This window comes from Euprymna scolopes, chromosome 11, assembly GCF_053919585.1.
Source record: "Euprymna scolopes isolate OS-2025 chromosome 11, ASM5391958v1, whole genome shotgun sequence".
Lineage (NCBI taxonomy): Eukaryota > Metazoa > Mollusca > Cephalopoda > Sepiida > Sepiolidae > Euprymna > Euprymna scolopes.
Genome location: NC_136492.1, coordinates 39,290,681 through 39,317,118, shown reverse-complemented (window position 1 = coordinate 39,317,118; position 26,438 = coordinate 39,290,681). Strand labels below are relative to the sequence as shown.

Below are 26,438 nucleotides of genomic sequence, written 5' to 3'. Positions count from 1 at the left end.
CTATCATAAAAAACCTTGACACCTCAAAAGCATGTGGACCCGATCTTATCCCAGCTGTGCTATTAAAAAAGTGCTCAGCCGAAGTAGCTCCAGTTCTCTCCAAACTCTACAACAAATGTCTTAATGAAGCTTGCTTTCCGGGCTGTTGGAAAACTGCTTCTGTTGTACCAGTATTCAAGAATTCTGGCGAAAGGACAGACCCATCAAATTATCGCCCCATTAGCCTCCTCCCACTTTTTGCCAAAATATTTGAGACCATAATTAACCATGCTCTAGTCCATCATCTTACAGATGCTAAACTACTGACTGACAAACAATATGGATTTAGACAAGCCCGTTCCACAGCAGACATCCTCACCGTGATCTCTGAACGTATATACCAATCACTGGACAAAGCGGGGGAAGGCAGAGCGGTAGCTCTAGATATATCTAAGGCTTTTGACAGGGTATGGCATGAGGGTCTCCTCAGTAAAATCAGATCATACGGTATCACTGGTAGAATACTTAACATAATTAAATCCTTCTTAGATAAGAGAAAAATCCAGGTAGTCCTCGACGGTCGCACATCTAAACAATGCGGGAGTGCCCCAGGGTTCTATCCTTGGACCTCTATTGTTCCTGATATTCATAAATGACCTCCCCGACAACATTGCCTCTGAGATGGGTATATATGCTGATGACACTACACTCTATGGCAGACACGACAGGAAGACGAATGAACACATTTCTAAAGAAATGGCAGAAACACTAGAGGAAGACCTCCAATCTGTAGTGGAATGGGGACAAAAGTGGTTGGTCGCATTCAATGCTGCCAAGACTAAACTAGTTTCATTCAATAATTACAAGAAACCCTCTCTACCACCAATAGCAATGGCCAACGACTCTTTATCTGAGAGTCCATCTTTCAAACTCCTTGGCCTAACGTTCACAGGAAACATGAGTTGGAACAATTACATTGAAGGCATTGCCAGGGCCGCTGCAAGAAAGGTAGGCTCTCTCTACCGTGCTAGAAAACTACTAACACCCGAAAGTATCCTGTACCTCTATAAGGCCACCATTCGCCCATGTATGGAGTATTGCTGCCACATCTGGGCTGGTGCATCTGCTACTAGTCTCTCGCTCCTTGACAAGGTTCAGAAGAGAGTCGCAAATCTGATAGGCCCTGAACTGGCATCTAAGCTTCAGCCTCTGTCCCATCGACGAAATGTTGCATCCCTCTGCCTGTTCTACAAGTATTTTAGTGGTGAATGCTCTGATGAACTGCAATCACTTGTGCCCCCACGACGTGAGCACCCTCGACAAACCCGACAGGCTACTAGATCCCACCTTCACACTGTAGAGGTCCCTAGATGTAAAAGATCTTTTTACTCCAATAGTTTCTTCCCCAGAACCACAAGACTCTGGAATTCCATTCCAGGTCCCTGCTTCCCCAACAGTACTGACGTGCAGAAGTTCAAGTGTAACGTGAACCGACACCTTGCTGCCCAAATCCCTACATAGTACCCCAGTAGTTGTTGCCCCTGATAGTAGCCCCCTACACCAAAGTGGCAATTTGCCTTGTTTGGGGTGAAAATGTAATAAAAAAAAAAAAACAAAAAACAAAAACAGACAATGTTAAGCAGGTTATTTAACTATAAAAAGAGGCGTGCAATAAAAGTTAACTCTGCTGCTTCCATTTGACCTAATTAAGAAGGTCAAATAAAAGTCACACAGCGTTTGGGTTTGTTTACCCAAATTTAACTGTTTCTTTCCCCAACAGATGTTGGGGAGGGGTGTCTGATCAAAGCTGATTGCTTGTGGTCGTTTTTCCCAGCGCGATGCCGAGAAGATGTCATTTCACATATTTATACTAAAAAGCCCAAACACGCGAGAAGCCAAAATAGCAATAATTTTGTAAAAAATCGACGTAAATAAATCTATACACTACACGCTTTTCTAATTCCTAGATATTATTATATAAGACCTATATACACAGTTTTAAGCGATAGTAACAACCCCGGGAGCGTGTGCGAAAGAAGCCTTTTGAAGACATGCACGAAATGATCACACACATTTTGCCTTTTATATATATAGATATATATATACACACACAAAATCAATATTTTTAGGAGGTGCTCAGTTTCTAGTTAAGTTCCTATTTACTTGCCTCCCCACGAGGACAGTTAGGCACAAGGTCAGTTAATGTGAGGAAAATCTAGCTTCCCAAAAAGGGTCAATCTGGATAGAAACAAACATAAAAATTGTCTCAATCATGAAGGATTTCTCCTTCTTTGACAGAGGACAGTAAAGGCGAAGTGTAACATCAGAATACTACACTGATCTTGGCCCGAAGTCTAAGTAGAGAAATAAAAAAAAAAAAAATAAATAAATAAAAAACCCGTCTTAAACTGGAAAGTTTAATGAAATAACGTGTCACTCGGACAAGAAATGTAATTGAAAATAAAAACCAAATTTATCAAATTTGTGAATGATCTGTTAGCTTGAGCAAAAGATGTTTTTTGATATTTAAATAAGTGGGCAAAAAATACTTAAGTTTCCCAAACGTCACATTTTCTGTCACTTGTTTTAAATGAAATTTATTTTTGTCTATTTGTTGTAATTCTTAAGTTTCATACCCCTTAAGAATTACGACAAACAAACAAAAATAAATTTCATATTTAAAAGTAATTTGATGTCCAAAATCTAAGGCATAACATTTTCAAAAGCCAATAATTATGACCCACTAATCGTAAATATGGGGGTCAAACGCCTTTTTAAAAAAAAACAAAAAAAAAACTCCCTTAATCTTACCTCTAACCGTAGATACGAATGGCAAGCCTTCTCCTCTTAAAACCTTCTTTAGTCCTAACAATAACGCTAAGTCTAAGTGGCAAGCTCCTCACCAAACAAAGTTCCTTGGTAAGCTACATATGAGTGTCTAATCAAAAAAAATTAAAAAAATTCTTCCTTAAAGAAAAAAAGCACCATTTATCACCCATAAAAAAAATAAATTAGTCAACCTCCGCACTCTCTCATAATTGCATAAAGACCTTAAAACTACACATAATCATCTTTAGAAGAAAAAAAAAGGGGGGGGGTCACAGGATTTATCTCTGATGGGGAGGGGGGGGGTTAACTGCCCTAAAACGCTAGAATGGCTCAAAATGGGAAATCATTTTACATTAAATTCTAACATAATACTTGTTTATCTTTTATTAGTTTTTTAAGGTATTCCCACTTAAATTGCCTACAAAGGTAAAAAAAATCGCATATTTTTGAGAGGTGGTCAGATGGGGATGGGAGGGGGTAACAGAAGGTATTAATCTACGATAACACCAAAGAAATATTGCAATATATTCATTTTTAAACAGTCCTAGATTTCGATTTCAGTTATTTGTACATATAATGCATTCCAATTCAGCTTTGAGTTCTTTAACTTCTTTTAATGAATACATAGCATTTTTAAGGAATTGCAGCATATTTATGTGCATTTACTGCAGATTATTTGGAAACCATTAATTTTTGGAGATTTTCAGTAGCATATTCTAATTCCTAGCACAAAAATAGACTCATCTCGTAAATTTCATTTCTTAATCTCCTGTTTTAACAAAGATATAACATTTTTACTAAAAAAATAGTGTAAAAAATGTGACAAAACGCATATGGTTTAAAGAGGGAAAAATATCCAAACGTGTGAAGCACAAAAATTGTCATAACTTTCTTAATTTTAATTGGATTTAAAAAGAGTCTTTCTTAGCTCACCAAGCTCTTTCTATGTATAGCAATATTGAAATATTTTAAGCCATTTCAATTTTTTCATGTGTATTGCTAGTAATGAGATTTAAGAATACAAACATTGCATTAAATTATATAAAATTACTAAAATACATAAACATACCATACATAATCTAGACTTGTCTAGGTCAAGTCTATGGTGATAAATGCATTGACTTAGTATACTGTAAAGCTTTTCAAGGCGTTCAACAGTATAGCCTTTGGTCTGTACCACCACTTGATCAAGCAATTTAGACATCAATCCTTTATTATAGTTGATGTCTGCTTCATCAACTTCACTTGAATTTGCTAAAGCATCTTCTCCATTCTCAGTTAACAAATTCTGAAATGTTGATGCATCACCTATAATAGAAAAATTAAACAGAGTTAAATAGCAATCATTAGAATAGATCTCTTCACACATGAGTTCTTCATAATGTTATTTACCAAAAAGATAAGTTTTGTGCAAACAAAGAGTAAAGTGAACTTTTTTCACTTGGTATTGAAAATAAAAATTCTTTTGTTTCCGTCAAGTTATATGACCATGAACACAAAAATCTGACAGGACTAGAATTCTGAGATTTCTCCCTATAATATGGCCCAAATAGTATTTTTTTCTTTAATTATTATATCTAAAAATCTCTTAATAATTTGTGCTCATGATGCACCAACATTTGTGTTTAATGATCATTTACACAATTAGAGGCCATCATAGGAAAACTAGGTAAGAATCCAGTGTTCAGCCAATTTGGAGCAACCCAGAATTTTCTATTTATGTAAGGAAGGATAATTTAAATAAAGAATTGACATTATAAAGATTTTTTTTTTCTAACACCATGAAAATATCAGCCTTTTCAGCAACAAACAATTTTTTTTAGATATTAGCAAAAGATTTATGTAAAATGAAGAAATTGTATTTAAGTTTCAGAAAGAAATGATGTTCAAACTATCGGGAGTGAAGTTTTTCTATATTTGGCATATTCAGTTGAAATATATATGATTTTTTTTATGGGAAGGGGCAGTAATGTTCATTCACAATGATATACGAGGGGCGTGCAATAAGTAATGCCCCTGACCCACTTCCCATAGCAGTAGAGCAATGAACTTTGGCACAGTTATTAGTCTTTCTCTACATAGGAACCACCCAGAGTTATGCATTTCTCTCATCATTTGATGCAGCTCTGGAGGCCGTTTTTGGAGAACACCCCAGGTTGGTCCTCCAACCATGATGTAACTTCAGAAATCAAGGCTGCATCATCTGGGAAACGTTTTCCTTTCAAAAACAACTTCATGGCTAGGAAGAGGTGAATGTCAGAGTGCAAGGTCAGCCTCTTGATTTTGATAGCTTACCTTAGTTTCCTCAAAAGTGAAGCTCCTGTAATTGTGGTACTCTTTTCCAGGAAATCTGTCATCACTACTCCGTCCTGGTCCCAGAAGACTGTGAGCATGACCTTGCCAGTGGAGGGCTGCACCTTGCCTTCTTTGGAGGTGGTGAGTCCAAGTGTTTCCACTGCATTGACTGGGCTTTCGTCTCTGGATCATAGTGATGGACCCAGGTTTCATCCTGTGTAATCAGTCTTTTGAAAAACTTTGACTCACCTTCTTGGCACATCTTCAAATTCATCCTCGAGCACTCAACATGTTCTCGCTTCTGGAATGGTGTGAGCAACCTGGGAATCTATCTGGCAGACACCTTATGCAAATGGTTATGAATCATAGTTTCCACAGATCCTGTACTAATCTTGACATCTTGAGCTATTTGGCGAATAGTAATACGCCGATCTTCCAAAATGGCAGCCTCAACTTGACAGACAGATGCCTCATCAATGGCAGAAGGTCGGGGGTTGGGGGTCAGGTCTGGGAGCTGTTTCCACAGACTTCCGGTCATGTTTGAATTCACAATACCAGCGTTTTACAAAGTCATATGATGGGGCATTATCAGCATAAGTTTCTTTCATTTCATCAAGAGTCTCCTGTGGTGTGTGTCCTTTTAAATACAAAAACCGGATCACTGCTCGACATTTAACAGGTTCCATTTCACACCTGACTCAGTTCAAACACCTGTAAAACAGAAACCACAATTAGTGTAGAGCTGTAATTTTCCACATAACCCGTAGAGATATAAATCATTGCGCATGCAAAATTTCAGCTAGATCAGACAACTGGAAGTGGGTCAGGGGCATTACTTATTGCACGCCCCTCGTACCATCATTGCAACATATTTTTGCAAGTTGTAAATTAAAAGTCCAACAATATTCTATTTTTCAATTTTTATTTGGCACCAATAAAAATGGTAAAACTTATTTCATTAATTTATCTAAGATTTCATATATCTTATATGCACTTAATAAATTTTAAATTGAAAAGATGAGGTTAGTGAGTAAAAAGTTTTTTTTATATCATCCCATTTTACATTAAAAGTACTGAAATTATTGCTAGATTTAAATAACTGCATTTTGGCAGAATTAAAAAAATGTTTTCAAATCTTCACTCAAAACTGACAACAGATTGTGTTAAATGTGTAATTTAAAGTCATGTTAGAATAAAGATTAAAATGGTGTAATTTAGTCAAAATTACAAATGTTAACTTACACTCAACTACCTGACTTTCAAATGCTAAAGTGTTTTCACTATCTTTTGGTTCTTCACATGTAACTTGAGATGCTACTGCTGTCACCTGAAATAAAGAATGCATGTATAGATTATCAAAACCATAATCCCTCCTCCATTTTCTTTTTGAAAACTAAATTCTAAAAGAAACTTTGCTTTTCATGTTTTACTCGATATTTCTAGAGATGTCTAGAAAGACAGAAAAAAGTGTGAAAAGTCACAGTATCAATAGAGAGGTACATGGATTCATGTAATGAATACAGGAACAATGAATAACTTGGGGGGGGGGGCAATTTTATAAAATGCTTTTTATGCTAAACTAGCTGAAGTACCCGGCGTTGCTAGGTTGTATTTGATGTATTTGAATATTTCATCATCATACATAAGTATCTGATTTCCGGCAAAAAAATAATTGTCAAAAAATATCTGTAAGAAATTAAAAAAGAAAAGTTTTATTTTCCAGACCTGTAAATAAATATTTTGATTCTGCTTGCCGTTAAATATGTCTAAATATGTTTAAAATCGTGCAGATATTCGCATTTATTAATACAAAGACATGATGGCAAAAGTTAAAAGAAAAAAAAGTCTTACTACCATTAGCTGAAATCGAAACAAAACATTTAGTGTTCCAGACGCATTCTGTACCGATGTTGGTATTGAGCCAAAGATAATTAAATCTAAAGAAAAGTCTTGAAGAAAGTAATATGCGCGCATGTGCAGAAACAAGTATAAACTTGTCAGTAGAAATGAACATTTCGCATTTCAACATGCGATATGTTTGTATGCGTTATTCATCAACCCAAACAAAAATTTTACATGTTATAAACCATTCTTGGTGTATGAATATTATTTCCTGTTAATTTCAGTAGTTTAAGAGTTTACCGGTTAAATATTTACACACACACATACGTTTACTGTTTTATTTATAGATATAGATTAAGAAAAATTCTATTTTGTATGAAAATAAATGTATAATCTGAGTTATAATTTTCTAAAAAAAAAATTAAATAAATGAATAAAAATAAAATAACAGAACCATGAACATGTGAGAAAATTTGTAAGAAAATTTTATCAGAAAAATACAAAATAATAAATGTGTATATGTAATGTAACATCCAAAATTCTTTTTCATGAAAAAAAAAACAAAAAAAAAAAAAAAAAACACGCACGCATTCGGAAACGTTAGAATTTTTGCATGAAATTAATATTTCTAATTGGTTAAAAAAATAAAGGAGATATATAGATTTGTATTTGTATATTTGAGTTAACATCCAAAATTCTTATTTTCATGTCTTTTCTATATATATATATATATATAAGGCAAAATGTGTGTATAAACTTTTTAGATGTTCAGCCTTTTTTTTGAGGGGGTTCTCCGTGGGGTTACTATTTCTTGCAACTTTTTATATACCGTCTAGATCATAATATCTACAATTTGCGAACGCGCGTCAAGTCTAAATTTATTTACATCCACTTTTGCAAAATTCTTGCTGTTTCGGCTCTCCTCGTTGTTCGGCTTTTTCACATAAAAGCAAAACTAATCTGAAGCGAAGGCAGTGTTCCAGGCTTTCGTGGTGGGAACGTCCAGAAAGCAACTCAACTGGGCACTTTTCTACAAGGACGGCTTGCTTTTTTTCGCCGATATTTTCGAAATTCATCTCCTCTTTTCGATTGACTAACCCTGATCTAAACCTTTGCCACTTCCAGTTTGGCAATGGACGGCACATTTTTATTTTTCTCATTCTTTTCCTCCTTCACAATATGGGCTCAAGCCTGTCTTTCTACTACCTCTTTTTTTGTTTTTATTTTTTGCTCAACACACACCTAACACCCGGGCAATGCTGGGCACTCAGGTTAATCATAAATAAAACAACATCTGAAACTCTTAGTACTTATAATATATAAAAGAAAACATGCATTCAGAAACAAGATTTTTGATACTTGTGCAGTGTACAAACCATGCTGAAATAATAACATTATTTAGGAAGACATTCTTGACAAGGGGAGGGGGCTTGTTAACTATTCTGTTTTGTTTTTCCTAGTCTCTTCTCTATATAAATAAAATGAACTCATTTTTTCCCGTTGATTTTGACATTAATAGGATTAAAAATCAAGATATTTCATGCAAATATAATATGCACAAACGGCAGAACAATATCTGAAGTGTGTTATAGGCTTATTATTTCTCAAATTCCTCGATAATCTTAGATTTCTATACTTTTTCTGCTGAGAAGTCACGGCCAAAATCGGTTAAGATCAATGGAAGTGGTAAAATATTTTCTCTCTAATAAATTCCTCCTCCCCCTGCTACCACTTAACACCGTTTGGGGATCGTTCACAAGGAACAGTTGAGAAGAGAACACCGGTTTGGCTTCGTAACTATGTGAAGTTATTTAAAATCACTAAACTAAGCTGCAGTGCTCTGTGGCGTAGTGGTTAGCGTGCTGGACAATTCACATTATATTTTCACGTTCGCGCCGACCTACCGTAGTCGTTTTTTTTTTTTTCCTAAACAACTGGAATGGACTTTTCTTGGTGGCCGAACTGTTAACGTTGCAGATGTTTTTTTTGTTTTTTTTCACACTTTATTTTCCTACTTTTACTCATGACTCCGGGTTTGATCCTTCCTACTTACCTACCATAATATTTTTTAAAACTCCCCCGTCCCGGAAACAAACACTCGGGCAACGCCGGGTACCCCCGCTAGTAATTTAATATAAAAAAAAAAAAAAAAAAAAAAAATTTTAAATTGATATCATAAAAGTGTAATTTAACTCTGAAATCCTATCTGAAATGTAACACGGTGCGTACACTGCAAAAACACTGAATATTTCTTTGAAATTAATAGTAAAAAAGATATATATATAGGTAAGTCTTCGTATATTTGAATTATTGTCTAAAATGCTTATTTTTATAAAAATAAAGAAAAACGCACGCTTTCGGAAGTGTTAGAATTTTTGATTTGAAAGTAACATTTGTTTATCTAATAGATAAATGAATAATAAAAAAGATATATAGGTTTGTCTTCATATTTACGAATTCAAAACCTTGAGTAAAATTTATCTATTTCATGTTTTTTTTTCTTTAATTAATACAAAGACATGAAAAAAATGGATACTCTTGCAGAATTTGACCCAGATTCTCGTGAATTCCCGTCAAGCATGGATCAGGCGCAACGACCAATCATTGGATTAAGTCGAGTGCTGTAACAGATGCAGACTAATTTCAAAGCAAACAAACAAATGGAATAAATAAAAAAATTTTTTTTTTTTTTTTTAATTCAGTTTTCAGCCAAACAAGTTACAGTGCCATTTTGAAATAGCGGGCTACTATCGGGACATAAATTGTAGGGATATTATGAAGGGAGATGAGTAGCAAGATGTCTGTTCACATCACACTTGAACTTCTGCATGTCAGTACAGTTGGGAAAGCAGAATCCTGGAAGGGAGTTCCAAAGTCTAGCAATTCTGGGAAAGAAACTATTGGAGTAGAAGGCTCTTTTATAGGATCTCTACAGTAAAGGGGTGGGATTTAACTGCTTGTCAGGTTTGTCGGGGGTATTTACATCGAGGGGGTACAAGTGCTTGTAGTTTGTCAGAGCATTCACCATTAAAGTACTTGTAGAACAGGCAGAGGGATGCAACATTTCATTAATGGGACAAAGGTTGAAGCTTAGATGACAGTTCAGGACCAACCAAGTTGGTGACTCTTTTGAACCCTGTCCAGGATTGAGAGACTAGTAGCAGATGCACCAGCCCAAATGTGACAACAGTACTCCATACGTAAGCGAATAGAGGTACAGGATACTTTCAGGCGTAAGTAGTTTTCTAGCACGGTAGAGGGAGCCTACCATCTTCGCAACAGCCTTGGCAATGCTCTCAATGTATCTATTCCAGTTCATGTTCCCTAATAGTGCAGAACTGATAAATGTGAGAAGTATGAAAGGCCAACGTTCCCTTCACATTTTTGCCAAGTTTCAGAAAAATCTAATGGATGGGACAAAAGTTATGGGGTAAAAAGTGTCATTTTTTTCAATTTTGAAGCATTTGTGACCCCTTTTGAGCTTCTGGGAATGCTGAATCCCAGTCAAAATGGACAAACGGTGCAATTTCACACCTGAAGACCTGTATATTTGAATTCAGCACCATGGAAAACCACTATATAGACATACATATCAAGTTTTTGAGTAATATGAAAATAAAGCTCCAAAAAGGCATGTTTTTTAGACCTAAAAGTCCCAGAGGGATGCGATTTAGAATTTTGTCAGGGTCATCCATACTGAATTTATATTAAGAACAATGGCCTCCACATTTTGGCCAAGTTTTAGGAAAATCTAATGGATGGATCAAACACTATGGGGCAAAAAGTGCTATTTTTTACCTCTTTTGAGCTCCTGGGGACGCCGAATCCCAGTGTAAATGGTTTGGTTTGGTTTGGTTTTACGGCATATCAACCTTCTTTTTTTTTTTTTTTATTGGTTATTTAATGCCGAATTCAGTTTTTTTTTTTTTTTTTTTTTTGGAATAGATATTTTAATTTAATCAGTGAGTCAAATCAGACTTTGTATCATTAGGTGATGTGCTTCCTTCCTTTTTTGGGGGTGGGGTGTAAAGTTGGATTGAATTAGAGTTATATACTTTTATATAGATTTACTTTTTTCAGAAATGTTAGTATTTTGTTGGAGTTTATTTTTTTAAATAGTTCTTTCATATTGTTGACATGGTAATAATTTTGCCGGATATGCGCGAGATCGCCACAATCCAAAAGAAAGTGTTTTACTGTAAAAGGTTCTTGGCATGCAAAACATTCTGGAGGGTCTTCTTTTTTTAGCAGGAAGGAGTGGGTTATGTGCGTATGTCCTATGCGAATACGGGACAAAATCACTTCCTCTCTACGTGATCTTCTGGCATCTGGTAATCGTTCTTCTATTGTGGGCTTGATCTTGAAAAGTTTATTATTTGGACAGTTATTCCATCTTTCTTGCCATTTCTTCATAATCAGATTATTTATTTGTTGTTTGTAGTCAGAATGTGGAATTTTTATATTGCTATTAAGGAGTTTTAAAGCATTTTTGGCAGCTATGTCAGCTTTTTCATTGCCCTGAATTCCAGAATGACTGGGGATCCAGCAGAATTTGATACTTTTGTTTTGTGAGAGAGTGTGTATTTTTTGTAGCAGTTTGATGAGTAGTGGGTTATTTAAATTTTTATTCTTTAAGGATTCGAGTACCGATAGGGAGTCTGAAAAAATTATAAATTTGTTGTGGGTAAGGTCAGTGATGAGATCTAGTGCCATATCTAAGGCTGTGGCTTCGGCACTAAAAATTGAGGCATGGTCTGGTAGTCGCTTCTGTAAGGTAATGATGCAGTTTCAAGCCTTTAAGACTTAACACATGTACATTTGAGTTGGCCACCGTAAAAAATCACTACATATCAAGTTTTTGTTGAGAAATATGAAAAAAAAAAAGTCACAAAAAGGGGCGTTTTAGCACTAAAAGTCTCCTGGGGAATCAGAATTTTGCCAGTCACCCATACTGGATTTATATTAAGAACAATGGGCTCCACATTTTGGCCAAGTTTCAGAAAAACCTAATGGATGCATCAAAAGTTATGGGGCAAAATGTGTCATTTTTGGCCATTTTGACCTCTTGTGCCCCTGGGGAGGTAACGCGAATTTTCGCAAAAAATATTTTTTTTACAGTGCACATCTATTTAATGAAATACAATTTGTGGCAAAATTTCAGGAAAAACTAATGGACAGTTATCTGGCAATCGTCCAGAGTAATAGATGCACGGACACCACTGAAAACATAGGTCCCTCACCGATAAATCGGGGGACCAAAAACAGATTTTTTTTTTTTTTGCGGCTGGCCATTGCCAGTGGAAGAACTTTCTAGAGATGAGGATATTTCCTTAGAAATCTTTACTTTGGTCGACTGTTGACTGGCCATCGACAGCAAAGAGGGAGAAGATGAGGTAGAGGAAATGGAAAGAAGCTCCTGAACCAGTTGAATGAAAAAAAAAAAAAATTCTAGTTTCAAACTTGCCAAAAAGATAATGTCAGGCACGGGAATGAATTTATGAATTTCAGAAAAAGAAATGAAAACACGGAGCAGACGATCTCATATTGTCAGGAGAAAGAAACTATCAAAAAAGGTGCAAGAATTGTAAACACAAATGATTAATGAAACGAAGAGCAAAAGTTATTGAATAAAAAATAAACATAATAAAAATTACTGAAACGAAGAGCCAAGTTATTGAATAAAAAATAAACATAATAAAAATTACTGAAACGAAGAGCCAAGTTATTGAATAAAAAACAGAAAAATACACCCCTAACATCACCCAATAATAAAAACATTACATTACAAATGTCGATTTAGCATTTCAACATTTGAAAAACGCTCAGCTTAAATCGATGATTACTGATCGAGCCCGATCCATGCCTGACGGGAATTCCCAAGAATCCGGGTCAAATTCTGCAAGAGTACCAAAAAAAATTAGTTGCTGTCATCAGCTAGAATTGAAATCAAAATATCTAGCGTTCCAGCCTGATATTGTTTTATGTATTAAGTTTAATAATAACTTTAAAGAATAAAGCGAATTTGTCATGCGCATAAAACAAAAATGTCGGCTACGGGGAAATGAACATTTTCCACATAAATTTGCTGATGTCTGTATGCAATATACATGCATGTAAACAAAGATATTATTCGCTATAAACCATCCTTGGTGCATGAATATTATTTCCTAAGAATTTCAGTGTTATGTGACCAGTAGTTCAAGAGTTTACCTGTTAGATATTTACATACTCATACATGTACTGTTTTATTTATATAGATTATTGGAATTTTATTTTAACATATTTTATTAATTCAAAAATAAAATAAAACATGTAATATAAGCCTAAAATCAAGTTATCTGCAATTCTAAAGATGACTGTTAAAAAACTAAAGAATAAGATCAAATATTTTAAAAGTATATAATACTAAACTTACATTATCGGCTGCTTTTGCCTGATCCAAGCTGTCCAAAGATTCTCCATTGCTTTCTATTGCACTTCCTATTCCACTATCGAGACCATTTCTCAAAGTATTGGCAGTTGAAATTGAGGTAGGCACAGTAGTAGATGACACATTAGATGACAACAGCACAGAAGGCAGTGATGTGCTTGTTGATGATGATGATGATGATGATGTGGTTGTAGAGGTGGAAGACGTGGGCGTCAACGCTGACTGTTGATTCACATTTGTTGCTGATGAGTGATCATGCCCTCTTGTTCGGTATGTATGGACAGCTGAGGTTTCTGACGTATTAACACTCTCCGTATTTGCATTACCTTGAGAGGTTGATGAAGCTTCTTGTGTAGACATTTGATTTGTTTGGTTTCTTGTTTTCCGACAAATTATTTCTTCTTCTTCTGAACCTGACACTTCATCATCTCCATCATGTCCATATTTTACATGTTGGCTGCTTGCAGATGAGCGCAGATTACGTACACGTAATTTGCGTATTCTATTTACATTAGATTGTGTAGAATTTTCCCATTCTAATTCAACCTCTGCAGCTGTGGAGGTTACCTGAGATTTAGAGATGGATTTTGACTGATATTTAGATTTTGAAGATGATTTTGAAGGTGTACAGAAAATCTTTGCCACAATTTCAAGAGGTGCCTGAGATTCTGCCTCCATTCCTCTTACTCTTCGGCTGAATCTCGTTGGGTAATCAGAAGGCAAGTTGTTATTAACCTGATTGGTTGTAGAAGAGGTTACAGTTGAAGAATTCAGAGGACTATCTGAACGTGATGGTTGCATAGAGAAGATATTTTTAGCTTTGTTAATTTCACCTTTAAAGAAAAAGTACAAAATTGTAAGGTATTAAAAATCAGTTTTTATAAACTTATATTACAAAAATCGATTCAACTTTTCATGCATACTGAAATGATATCACTTACCCCTTCTCTTTCTAGAATCAACAATATCTTGACACATTTGGGCAAATTCTGGATTCAGTTCAGAATTAACCATAGCATAAGCCATATCTTTCAAAGCACAGACTCTATGACGGATTGCTTTCCCTGTAAATATTAGATAACATTTGAAAAAAAAAAATGACAGTATATACAGAAATATGGCTTAATTTTGAGCTGTTAATCCAGACATCTGTTTTTGTTAAATTAGATATTTAAATTTGCATATAAATTCAAAAGCTAATTCAGATTTTTTAATAGGATGTAAATATTAGAAAAAAAAAAAAAAATGCAGTTGAATTCTTACCAGTGGTATCACTGTCAGGATTGTATTCCAAAGCATTACGCCAGATTAAGTCAACATCATCAAGAAATTCCCTTGCAGTTTGATACATCTCATTATCAATTTTGTTCAACATTGAGTTAAGGTCCATTGGCTGTTTTACAATTTCATAATAATCTGGAACCTATATAAATGACAAAACATTTATGCATTCCATGAATCATAAATTTTTTAATGTGTGTGTATATGTGTGTGTGTATATATATATATATATATATATATAAATATATATATATATATACCTACTAGCAAAGATACCCGCATAGGCAAACATTTTTTAGGCATCTATGAAACAAAATATTTATAAATCTAGACAATTATCAGTGCAGGGTGTCACAATATATATATATATATATATATATATATATATATATATACATACACACACACACACACACACACACACACACACACACACACACACACATACACTAGCTTTGCGCAAGACTGTTATACGCTTGGGTACCATTTCACAGACACCATTGCAGTAAGTGGATGCCGTAAGAGCAACTATTGCTTAAGGTGTTTAAAATTTTTTATTTACCTCCTGAAGTGACTGCAATCCAACTATGAACTTTAAAGCAAATAGATTATATCAAAGTTAACACTTACATTGTTACACATAAAAATTGAAACAATAACAATGGTTAACATTATCACAAACACATTTTTACAAAGATGTAGCAAAGATACCCTAACTTGGTGTGCACCATCCCTAGGTGGCGGAATTTATGAAGAGTCGTACCAAATATGACCTTGGAAAATGGTACATACCATTCTAAGGTGGGGGACCATCATCATGGTCATAATCGGTTCAGTGGTATGGGCTGTAGCAGAGTAGTACACATAGACACACGAATGCTTTATGTTTGGGAATTTGGAGGAATGGGAATTGATAATTTGATTTATATTCACATTTTGGCCAATGTAACCTTCAACTTTCATATGCTTCAAATGTGAAACTTTTTTTTGTCTGTATGAAATTTGGAATTGGACACTTTAATCTATGGAAGTAGATCCTTCTGTCCATGAACCATGTCCAGTTGCCATCATGAATCTTCCACCTCTGAGAATTAATTGCTAACTTATGCTTTAAACATCTTGTGAGAGTCAAGCTAAAAAAATAACCAGAAACCATGTGTATTCGCTTAGAACTGTTTATATACCCCCTAGATAATAATATCTAGGATTTGGGAACGCGGGCCGTCTCTAGATTTATTTACATCAACTTTTATAAGATTCGCGCTATTTCGCTCTGTCTCCTGTTTGTCCTGCTTTTTAGTATAAATAACAGTGAAACTAAATTTAAACGGATTTTCACGAGATTGGATGACAAATTGACCAAAAACATTAATTCCTTCACCCTAAACTGGACCCTTTTCTACAAGGAGGGGTGCCGAAAAAATCGTTCCTTCATTTTCTCTCCTCCTGCTACTATGACAATGACGTCATGTTTGTTCTAGAAAACATTGACGTTAGTTTGAACCACCTGCAAGTGTTTTTAAAGGTTTAATTTTATCCATTCTCAATTGTATGTCTCTTTGGCATAGAGGTAACGTGTCTGGCTTATTTTCCCCGTTTTAGCTTCGATGCTTCGGGTTCAAGCCTGTCTTCCTACCTAAACTTTTTTTCCTCTTTTACACCTTTTTACTTTGTTTTGGTTTTTCCAATTTTTTTTAACATCGTTTTTTTTTAAATAATATTAAAACAGGATCACCCTCTCCTACACACACACCTCCAAACACCTGGGCAAGGCCGGGTACCCTCGCAAGTCAACTCTAATGGTTAATTCATTAGTTCTGGAAAATTATTTGTATCTTTGATTTTTCTTATAGGAGATTAAAGTTTTTAAAGTCTTGAAAGGTAAGCATATTTTTTAATAGTATGAGATTTGGTACATAATATTTCTTGCAAGGTATTCTTATATTTTACAATCTGTTTGATTGTAGAAGGTGCACAGAGGTACAGCTTTTGCTTTGAGTAAATATGGGTCTTAGATATGTAGATTTGTTCTGAGTACTAAATACTATCTTATCTTTGGTCAACTCTCAGTTCCACATTTTCTTTTCTGTTAGTTTATGTAATTGGTTTTGATACATATTTCATACGGTTTGCAATTTTATTTTTATGATTTTAGCTTTCAAAATGTTATTTTAGTTCTAAACCCTTTTATTTTTCTCTAATGCCCACATGGCTGGGAAATCGAGTCAGGACTACCACTCTACCATTACCCATCAGACATTGGACCTTTTTAATATTTCATTTATATAAGGTTAATTTGAGTTTGCTCTCAATCCATTGCAATTCAGTTGTGTAGATGGAAACGTTATTTGGCAGTCTAATCTGTTTATGGGTGTGTATGTTGGTGGCTGCTGCCTTGGTTTCATCCAAAGAGTTTTGATGCATCTGTTATATGATGATATTTTTCTTCATTCTCCAAATTTATGTTAAATAATGGGGGGTTGTTGGTTTTTGTTGTTGAGTCTTGATTTGAAGAGGAATTGAAAAGTCGAGTATAGATCGAAAAGGGAAACCCTTGCTCATGTGACACAAATTAAAAATTATAGATACTAAGACATCTCAAAGTGGATGACAACAGCCTCTTAAGTAGACCTAGTATTCAATTGAATATAATATGTTTGAAAACCAATAAGAAATAAGTTAATAATATAATTGTTGTGGTTGCAAGGTTGAACAATAATTAGTAAGGAAATACAATGAAGATGCAAACAACAAGATAACGCAATAATAAGTGTATTAAAGAAAAGGTATATTTACAATATGTGCAAATGACGGTGTCGAGTCAGAGAGTCTTGGTGGGAGGACATGTACGCTCTTCGGCGTCACTTCTGGTGGCATTTGAGTAAGACACACCAAGGCCAACCTAGGCTTGCCATTTATAGTGTTATGTTATTCGCATATGCAAATAAGTGGTTGCCACCACAACACCCCCCTCCCAAGATTTGAAGTCACACAGATTTCAATATCTTTTTCTTTTTGGGTTTACCATTAATGGTTCATTCACTTTTCTTTTCCTACCTGATCTTCGGGGTTCAGGTGCATTTTGAGGCGGTTCCAAATTAAAAGATTCGTATATGATATCTATGGTGTCCTTCTCTTCGACTTGTCGTATCATCATCATCTTGGATATGACGCTTTTTTATCTGATTTAGGTGCCTTTTATGTATATTCTGTGGACCTTTAATCATGTATGTACAATCACCAATGCGTTTATCCACTACTCCACATTCCCAGTAAGATGTGTTATTTCTGTAGCACTTAAAATATACTCGATCTCCCGAGTTATATTTCTTTCTTCTCGTGTGTGTAGTGTTTTGGATAATTGCCTGCCTTGGCAATAGTTTGTCAAACGCTGATTTTACCTTTCTGGCAAACATTAGATCAGCTGGTGATATGTTTGATGGTGTACTAGGATGTGGTGTAATCCTATATACTTGCAAGAATTGTTGCAAAGCTTTTTCTGTTGGTGTTCCAATGGATTTCTTTAACGCTCGTTTTAGCGTGTCCACGAACCTTTCCGCGAGGCCGTTCGACCTTGGATGATACGGCGGAGTCGTGATGTGCTTCACTCGGAACGTGTTGCAAAATTCCTTAAACTCTGCGGATGTGAACTGCGTTCCGTTGTCAGTGACCAGTGTGTCTGGTACACCGAATCTTGCAAACAACTCGTGTAGGAACCCTATTGAGTTGTTCGTTGTTGGATTCCTGCAACGCATTACCTCCGGCCATTTTGTGAAACTATCCACTACAATTAAATAATAGTTTTCACCTACTGGACCAGCGAAGTCCATGTGGATTCTCGACCATGGTTGGTCGGTTTTCGGCCAAGGTTTGTGTACTATAGGTGGAGATTTTGCCGCTAACTGGCATCCTTTACATTTATCAATTGTTGTCGCTATGTCAGTGTCCATGTTACTCCAGTACACGTAGCTTCTCATTAACGACTTCATTCGATTTATCCCCGGATGTCCTGTGTGGAAATCTCTTAACATCCTATTCTGCAATGTTTTGGGTATTACCACTCTCTCGCTGTACAGTAACACATCGTCACATATGGAGAAAACTTCCTGCACCTTTGTGTCCGTTATAATTTTCTCTTTTATGTCCTTTATATATTCGTCTTTCTCGGCTTCCCTTTTAATGTCCGACAAAGTTACGGGTAGTTCCTTAATGATGTTTGCTACCATATTTTTTACTTCAACATTTGTCCGAATTGCTGCAATGACTGATTCTTCCAGATTGTGTTTCTGTGGTATCAGTCTTGACAGTCCATCCGCATGGCAAATCTTTTTTGATGCTAGATGTTGTAGCTGGAAATCGTAATTAAGTAGTATTGTACCCCAGAGCAGCAATCTATTTGCAGTGTATACCGGCAATCCTTTTTTTGATCCATAGATCGTGACTAACGGTTTATGGTCGGTTTCAAGTATGAATTGTCTACCATATAAATATCGGTGAAATTTAGTCACGGCAAAGATTATGCTCAACGCTTCTTTTTCGATTTGTGAATATGCCCTTTCGGCTGGTATCAGCGTTCTCGAAGCGTGCGCTATTGGTTTTCTAGACCCATCCGGCATAATATGTTGAATGCATGCTCCTAAGCCGTAGGAGCTAGCGTCACTAGCGACGACTATTTTTAAGTTTGTGTCAAAGTGCGTTAAGAATAATTCGGATGTTAGTGCGCTCTTTATTTTGTCAAAAGCGGTTTGACATTCTTGCGTCCAGTTCCACGGTGTATCCTTTTTAAGCAGATTATTTAAGGGGGCTCGCAAGTTATGCATTCCTTCAATAAAAGATTGGTAATAATTTGCGAGTCCTAAGAAACTCTGCAAGGTTGTTACATTATCGGGTGTTGGCATATTTTTTATTGCCGCAGATCTGTCCGGGTCTGGACGTCGTCCATGTTTGTTTATTATGTGTCCAAGATACTTAATCTCGCTCATACAAAAGTCACATTTACTTTCTTTTACTTTAAAGCCGAATTCTTGTATTCGAGTAAATACTTGTTTCAAATGTTCCTTATGTTCTTCTAGGGATTTGCTCCTGACAACAATGTCGTTCAGGTATGCACATGCGCACTCAATACCACTTAGCATGGTGTCCATCGCTTGCTGAAAGATGGCAGGCGCTACTTTGATGCCAAAAAGGCAATCGGTTGTATTTGTATAATCCCTTATGCGTATTGATGCATAGTATTTTTGAGCAATTCTCCTCGACCGGTATTTGCAAATACGCGTCGCTCAAGTCTATTTTGGAGAAGATATTACCCCCATTCAACTTCGTGAATATTTCCTCTGGGCTTGGTAGGGGGTAATGGTGATCTTTTAATAGGGAGTTGACCCCGGTCGAAAAGTCTGTGCACACTCTAACTTCGTCATTCTTTTTCTTTACGTATACGGTGGGGGCTGCCCACTCGCTGTGTTCTATTTTTGATAGAATTCCCGTCTGTTCCAATCTATTTAATTCTTTATCAATCTTTTCCAACCCAGCGAACGGAACATTTCGCTTTTTCCTAAAAATTGGGCTGGCGTTTTCTTTAAGTTCAAACGAGGCCTTGAATTTATTGCAGCGACCTAAGTTAGTCGTGAATGCCTCAGGAAATAATTATTTTAAATCGTCTTTTATATTTACTGTTGTTGGAGAAGAACATTCTAATTTTTTACAGAATGTATTGATTGGCTTATCCCATAGTCCGAATTTCTCAATTAAATCTATTCCAAACAGATTATCACTATTTTTTAGTACGAATATTTTTAATTTCTTTGAAATCCCTTTCAATTTTATCGGGAGGACAACTTCTCCTTCAAATTTTATACCACCACCAGTTACCGTCCGGGCTGCTTTACTAGTTTTCATCATGGCCGGTTTTCTTAACTTTTTCCACGTATTCAGGTTTATTATAGAAACATCGGAGCCAGAGTCGAGTAGTAACTTTATTGATGTTTTAAATATTTTCACTTTTACGTATTTTCGCCGATCTTTGTCTAATTTTGTATTTGATTTTGTTTGCTGTACTCTCTTTCTGGTGTAATCTTTATATCTGCAGCAATCGCTTTCGTGTCCCACCTTCTTACAAATGTAGCATTTTTTCTTCTTATAAGGACAATCTGATTCCCAATGCTTTTCTGCACATCTCTTACAGTTATATCTAGGAAGAGGCTTGTTATATTCTGTACTATATTTATGGTTATTATCTTTGGAATATCCCGTTCCATTGCTTTTCTTTGTAAAGTTCTTGGTTGGTGCGTATGGTTTTCTAACTTTTCTTACATATGCCACTCCGGATTCTTCTATATTTTTTTAATCCTTTTTTAGTGTAATGGCCCTTTCACAGTCCTCTGCTAGTTTCTGGAGGGTTAAATCTTGCTCAGATTCCAGCTTAGACAACACTCGTCTGCGTATTTCTGCATTTTTCGTGGAAACTAACCCTTGAGCGAAGATTAGACATTTAAAATCTTCTACCGTTAGTTCTGCAAGCTTAAAATTATCGCTGCTTGCAATAATATATTCTTTTTGCGAGTCACGCTGCAAAAAAAAAAATAAAACAGGTTTATCTGGAATCACGAAATGGAATTGACTTTCCATTTTTAGGCACTTAATAATAAGTAACTCTTTCCACAAAATAAAAGTTTTTTTTTTTTTTTGTTTTTTTTTAATCGAGTCACAATTGAATAAATGTATGCAGTACATTTAGTTCTTTGAGTTTTTTTTCTCTAGTATTTTAGTAATTAAAATACATCTTAAATTGAGATTACCTTTTTTTTTCCGTGACGTTTTACTGTATTATCCGTAATTCAGTGACCACTTCAAGAAAAAAAAATCCTTTCCGTTTTAGCTGTGATATTTCCTTTTAGTACCGACGTCAACCAAAACATTAATTAAAAAGTCCTTTAGTTGTTGTTTTGTTTACGGAGAACAGTAATTAGAATCCACTGGTGAACTTTTTTTCGTAGGTTACTTCCTTGCTTTTCGTAATACGGGTCTGACCTGTCGTTTTTGCGACAGAACAAAGTTAGCTTTTCGTTTGCAAGTTGGTCCTTTAGTAAGATTTGTCGTGTAGCGACAAAACAAAAATTCACTTTTACATTCGTTTGCAAGTCAGATTCCCAGAAAACGGCGTAAATTATCGCTTTTGCCATGTTAGAGTTTTTTTTGTTTTTTTTCACTTGAGTTGAAACTTCTCTTTAGCGTAAAATCCGTTTGCTCGTCAACACTTTGCATTCCTTAAAAAAAAATAGTCAACCTTTGCTTGTACTTTTTTTTTTTATTTTTTTTTTTTAAATAGTTCTTCGTCAAACTGTTATATTTGACGCTTCATATCTCGTCGCCAACTGTTGTGGTTGCAAGGTTGAACAATAATTAGTAAGGAAATACAATGAAGACGCAAACAACAAGATAACGCAATAATAAGTGTATTAAAGAAAAGGTATATTTACAATATGTGCAAATGACGGTGTCGAGTCAGAGTCTTGGTGGGAGGACATGTACGCTCTTCGGCGTCACTTTTGGTGGCATTTGAGTAAGACACACCAAGGCCAACCTAGGCTTGCCATTTATAGTGTTATGTTATTCGCATATGCAAATAAGTGGTTGCCACCACAACAATAATAATAATAACATAATATAATATGTTTGAAAACCAATAAGAAAATGCAATATGAATGTTATTTTAATATTTTATCTTTAATTTTAAAAAATTTATATCCTAGAACTGAACACATATCCAAATGCTTAAGAGCATTTGTTGACAATCAATTCTAAGCGATAATCTTTTGCAAAATGGCAGTTCAATTCTTACTACAGGACAATAAGAATAACAAATTAACACTTCTTTCAGCTGAAGGATTCAATTTGATATTCTGTACAGGTTACTGTTATGTGACTCATTGATGGAATCTTCCAAATACTACATGAATCGAGAGTCAAATAAACTTGTGTATATGATGTTAATGTAGACATTGGTTACCCCCCCTTGCTTCAGTTACATGGTTACCTCCCTTGCTTGTGGTGATATAAATAGGAGTCGGCCATCTTGGTTTAGTTAGTTCGTTCGTACAGTTTAGACAGACTACAAGTGTCTCAACAAATGGTAGCAGAGATATCCCTCTGTGTGCGACAAAACGAAAAAAAAAAAAAAAAAAAAAAAAAAAATTTTTTTGTACAGCTTGTCTGTAGCACTAGACAGATCGGATATCGGATATGGCAACTTCGAACAAACAACCTCCATTGTTGGAGGGGGAGGATGTTTACGAGAACTGGAAACAAGACGTTGAAATGTGGTCGTTGTTCACGGATTTTTCTGAGGAAAAAAAAGGGCCAGCAGTGTTTTTGACGCTACCACCGAATATTAGAGAATGTGTCCGTGAATTGCCAACAAGTGACATCGGCGGACGAGATGGCTTGAAGATCTTAATAAAGAAACTGGATGACATATATTTAAAGGATGAACACACGCGCGCTTACATGACTTTTAAGGAATTTTACACTTATAAAAGACCGTCAGGTACCAGTATAAATGACTTTCTTGTTCGTTATGAGTTTTTGTACCAAAGATTAAAAAAATTCTACATTATTCTACCGGAAGGAGTGCAAGCTTTTCTTGTTTTGAACGCGGTTAACATATCGGAAGAGAACGAAAAATTAGCGCGGACAACGTGTTCTGTTTTGACGTATCAAAACATGAAGGAATCGATAAAGAAAGTATTTGGTGACATTTATCGTGATGAAAATGTACCGGCAGTGAAATCAGAGCCCGAAATCGTCAACTATAATTATTCTAAACCGGGTAACAACAAAAGGCGTTTTCGTCGAGGACAATCTAATCCATGTGACCGAAGTGGAAACGTGTTGTTGTGTTACAAATGTCAGTCTCCGAACCATCTAATTAGAGAGTGTCCTAGAAATACGCCCAGGTTTACGGAAGCGACAGAACAAATACACATTACGTTGTTCATTCAAGAAAATATTTATTTGAACAGTACAAATGAAAAAATCTCAAATCTTGTAAAGGAAACATTTGGAATGGCAGTCTTGGATTCTGCTTGTACTCGCACACTGGCTGGCGAAGTGTGGCTTGATGTTTATTTAGATACTTTAAATGAAAGTGACCTGCAACTAGTGAAGTATACGAACTCAGACCGGAGTTTTTGTTTTGGTGATGGAGTGGCTGTCACAGCAATTAAAGTTGCTAAATTTCCGGTTACACTCGGAGGTATAAGAGTTTATATCGAAGCAGATATTGTGAAAAACGACTTGCCTCTTCTATTAAGTCACAAATCAATGAAGACAGTAGGAATAGTGCTAGATTTCCGGAAAGATATGTGCTGGATTTTTGATAAATGTATTGAACTAAAGACCACAACTTCAGGGCACTATTGTCTCCCCTTAACAAATAAGTTGTTGGATCATAGTGGTACTAAGAACATTGTATTACATGTTCAGAATTTTGGTCAGTGTTCTTTCACAGAAAAAAAAAAAAAAGCAGAAAAACTTCGACATTTTGCTCATGCCTCGAAGGAAAAACTTGTTTCCTTGGTTAAAAAAGTGGCAAATTCAATGACAAGGAATTTATAAAGGCGATTGAGGAGGTTTGTGAAAACTGTCAAATTTGCCTTAGATTTAAAAAAGCTCCACTGCGACCGGTTGTGGGATTGCCTCTTGGCAATAGATTTAATCACACAGTTTGCATGGATTTGAAAGAGTTCATCCACAATGAGGTGTGGATACTACATCTCATTGATGCCGCTACCAGGTATTCAGCGGCAACATTGATCAAAACAAAGAAGAAGGAGGAGATCATCAAAAACATCTTTATGATGTGGATTACCTATTTCGGATCTCCTGTTCGTTTTCTGAGTGATAATGGGGGTGAATTCAACAACGAACACTATAGACAGATGAATGAAAAACTCAACATAGAGACTTGTACTACTGCCGCAGAAAGTCCATTCAGCAACGGTACTGTAGAACGTCATAATTTGATAGTTGCTGAGGCAATGAAAAAAACAATTGACGATGAGAAGTGTGAACCTGAAATTGCCTTGGCATGGGCTATTTGTGCAAAAAATGCCCTCCTCAATTACTCTGGACACAGTCCAAATGAACTTGTATTCGGTTTCAATGTAAATACACCCTCAATTCTGACAGACCAGTTACCTGCTATGGAGTCCTCTACTACAAGTGACATGGTGAGAAAAAATTTAAATGCTCTCCATAGTGCAAGGAGAAACTTTTTGGAAGCTGAGTCCAGTGAGAGAATTAGGAGAGCTCTCAGGTCTAATGTCAGAACTTATGCTGATGAAGATTATGCTACCGGAGACCAAATCTATTATCGGAGGCAGGGTTTTAAAGGATGGCGTGGTCCAGCAAAAGTGTTAGGCAGAGAAGGCCAGTTTGTCTTAATCAGACATGGCGGAGCATTTTATAGGATGCATCCGTGCCAATTGATGAAAGTGAATAAAAACAACGAAAAAAGAACAAAAAAAGCTGAAATGCTGGGAAACACTACAGAATGTAGTCCTGCTCACCGCTGAACAAGAGCAGTCGAAAGCTGTAATGGATGCCAAGCATAAAGAAATAAAAAACATGAACACCTATGAAGTATTTGAATGTGTGCCATACACAGGTCAAAAAACAATATCCACAAGATGGGTGATTACTGAAAAATTCAAGGATAATCAGAAAACAATGAAAGCTCGCCTTGTAGCACGAGGCTATGAAGAAAATAGTAATCTGAAAACGGACTCCCCAACATGTAGCCGTGAAGCTATGCGAATGGTCATGCTAACCGCATCAATAAAGAATTGGATGCTGCAGACCATAGATTTTACCTCAGCCTTTTTGCAAGGTGGTATTTTAGAGAGAGATGTGTACCTGAGGCCACCATCTGATGTTTGTCCTAAATCTCAAGTGTGGAAATTAAAAAGATGCATCTATGGATTGAATGATGCTCCACGGGCATGGTACAAGAGAGTTACTCAGGCTTTGATTGAATTAAAAGGAGTAGCAAGTGCTTATGATAATGCATTGTTTTTGTGGCATGATATTAAAGGAAATTTGACTGGAATTCTTGCTATGCACGTGGATGATTTTGTTTTCTGTGGAAACACAGAGTTTGAAAGGGATGTGATTGCAACATTGAAAGAAAAATTTAAGGTGGGATCTCATGAAAGTGGAACATTCAAATATGTTGGACTGAATGTTAATCAACAGGAAAATGGGATCACTGTAGAACAAGATCTATATGTATCTTCCATATCTCCAATAGAAATAAGCAAAGGGAGGATACTGAGGAAAAATGATGAACTGAATGAAGAAGAAAAGCATGAGTTGAAGAGACTTGCAGGTCAGATGATGTGGGTTTCAACTCAAACACGCCCTGATATAGCTTTTGATGTGTGTAAAATGAGCAACACTGGAAAGCATCCCAAAGTAAAAGCCTTATTTGAGGCGAATAAAGCCTTATCAAAATTGAAATCCAAGAAGGGTTCTATAACATTTCCAAAATTGGGAAAGCCCTCAGATTTACACATTTTGTGTTATACTGATGCCTCTTATGCCAGTCTGGAAGATGGATCTTCACAGGGTGGTTTTGTTGTCTTTATTGGAGGAAGTACTGACAAAATGGCCCCCATGTGTTGGGCGTCAAAGAAATTGGACAGAGTGACAAAAAGCCCATTGGCCTCAGAGACTCTTGCTCTGAATGAGGGAGCTGATGCTGGTGTTTTGACTGCGGTTATGATAC

The 26,438-nt window shown here is 35.9% G+C and overlaps 1 protein-coding gene across 1 annotated transcript in view; it reads right to left on the bottom strand.

Annotated features, from left to right (window-relative positions):
• LOC145288128 (uncharacterized) overlaps positions 1-26,438 on the bottom strand; it is a 361,708-nt gene that overhangs the window by 169,123 nt on the left and 166,147 nt on the right. Inside the window, exons 20-24 of the mRNA XM_080136193.1 lie at positions 14,639-14,798; positions 14,317-14,439; positions 13,361-14,208; positions 6,346-6,430; positions 3,878-4,116 (exon numbers count right to left, since the gene is read on the bottom strand). Coding sequence (XP_079992319.1) covers positions 3,878-4,116; positions 6,346-6,430; positions 13,361-14,208; positions 14,317-14,439; positions 14,639-14,798 — 1,455 coding nt within the window. The remainder of the gene's footprint in view (positions 1-3,877; positions 4,117-6,345; positions 6,431-13,360; positions 14,209-14,316; positions 14,440-14,638; positions 14,799-26,438) is intronic.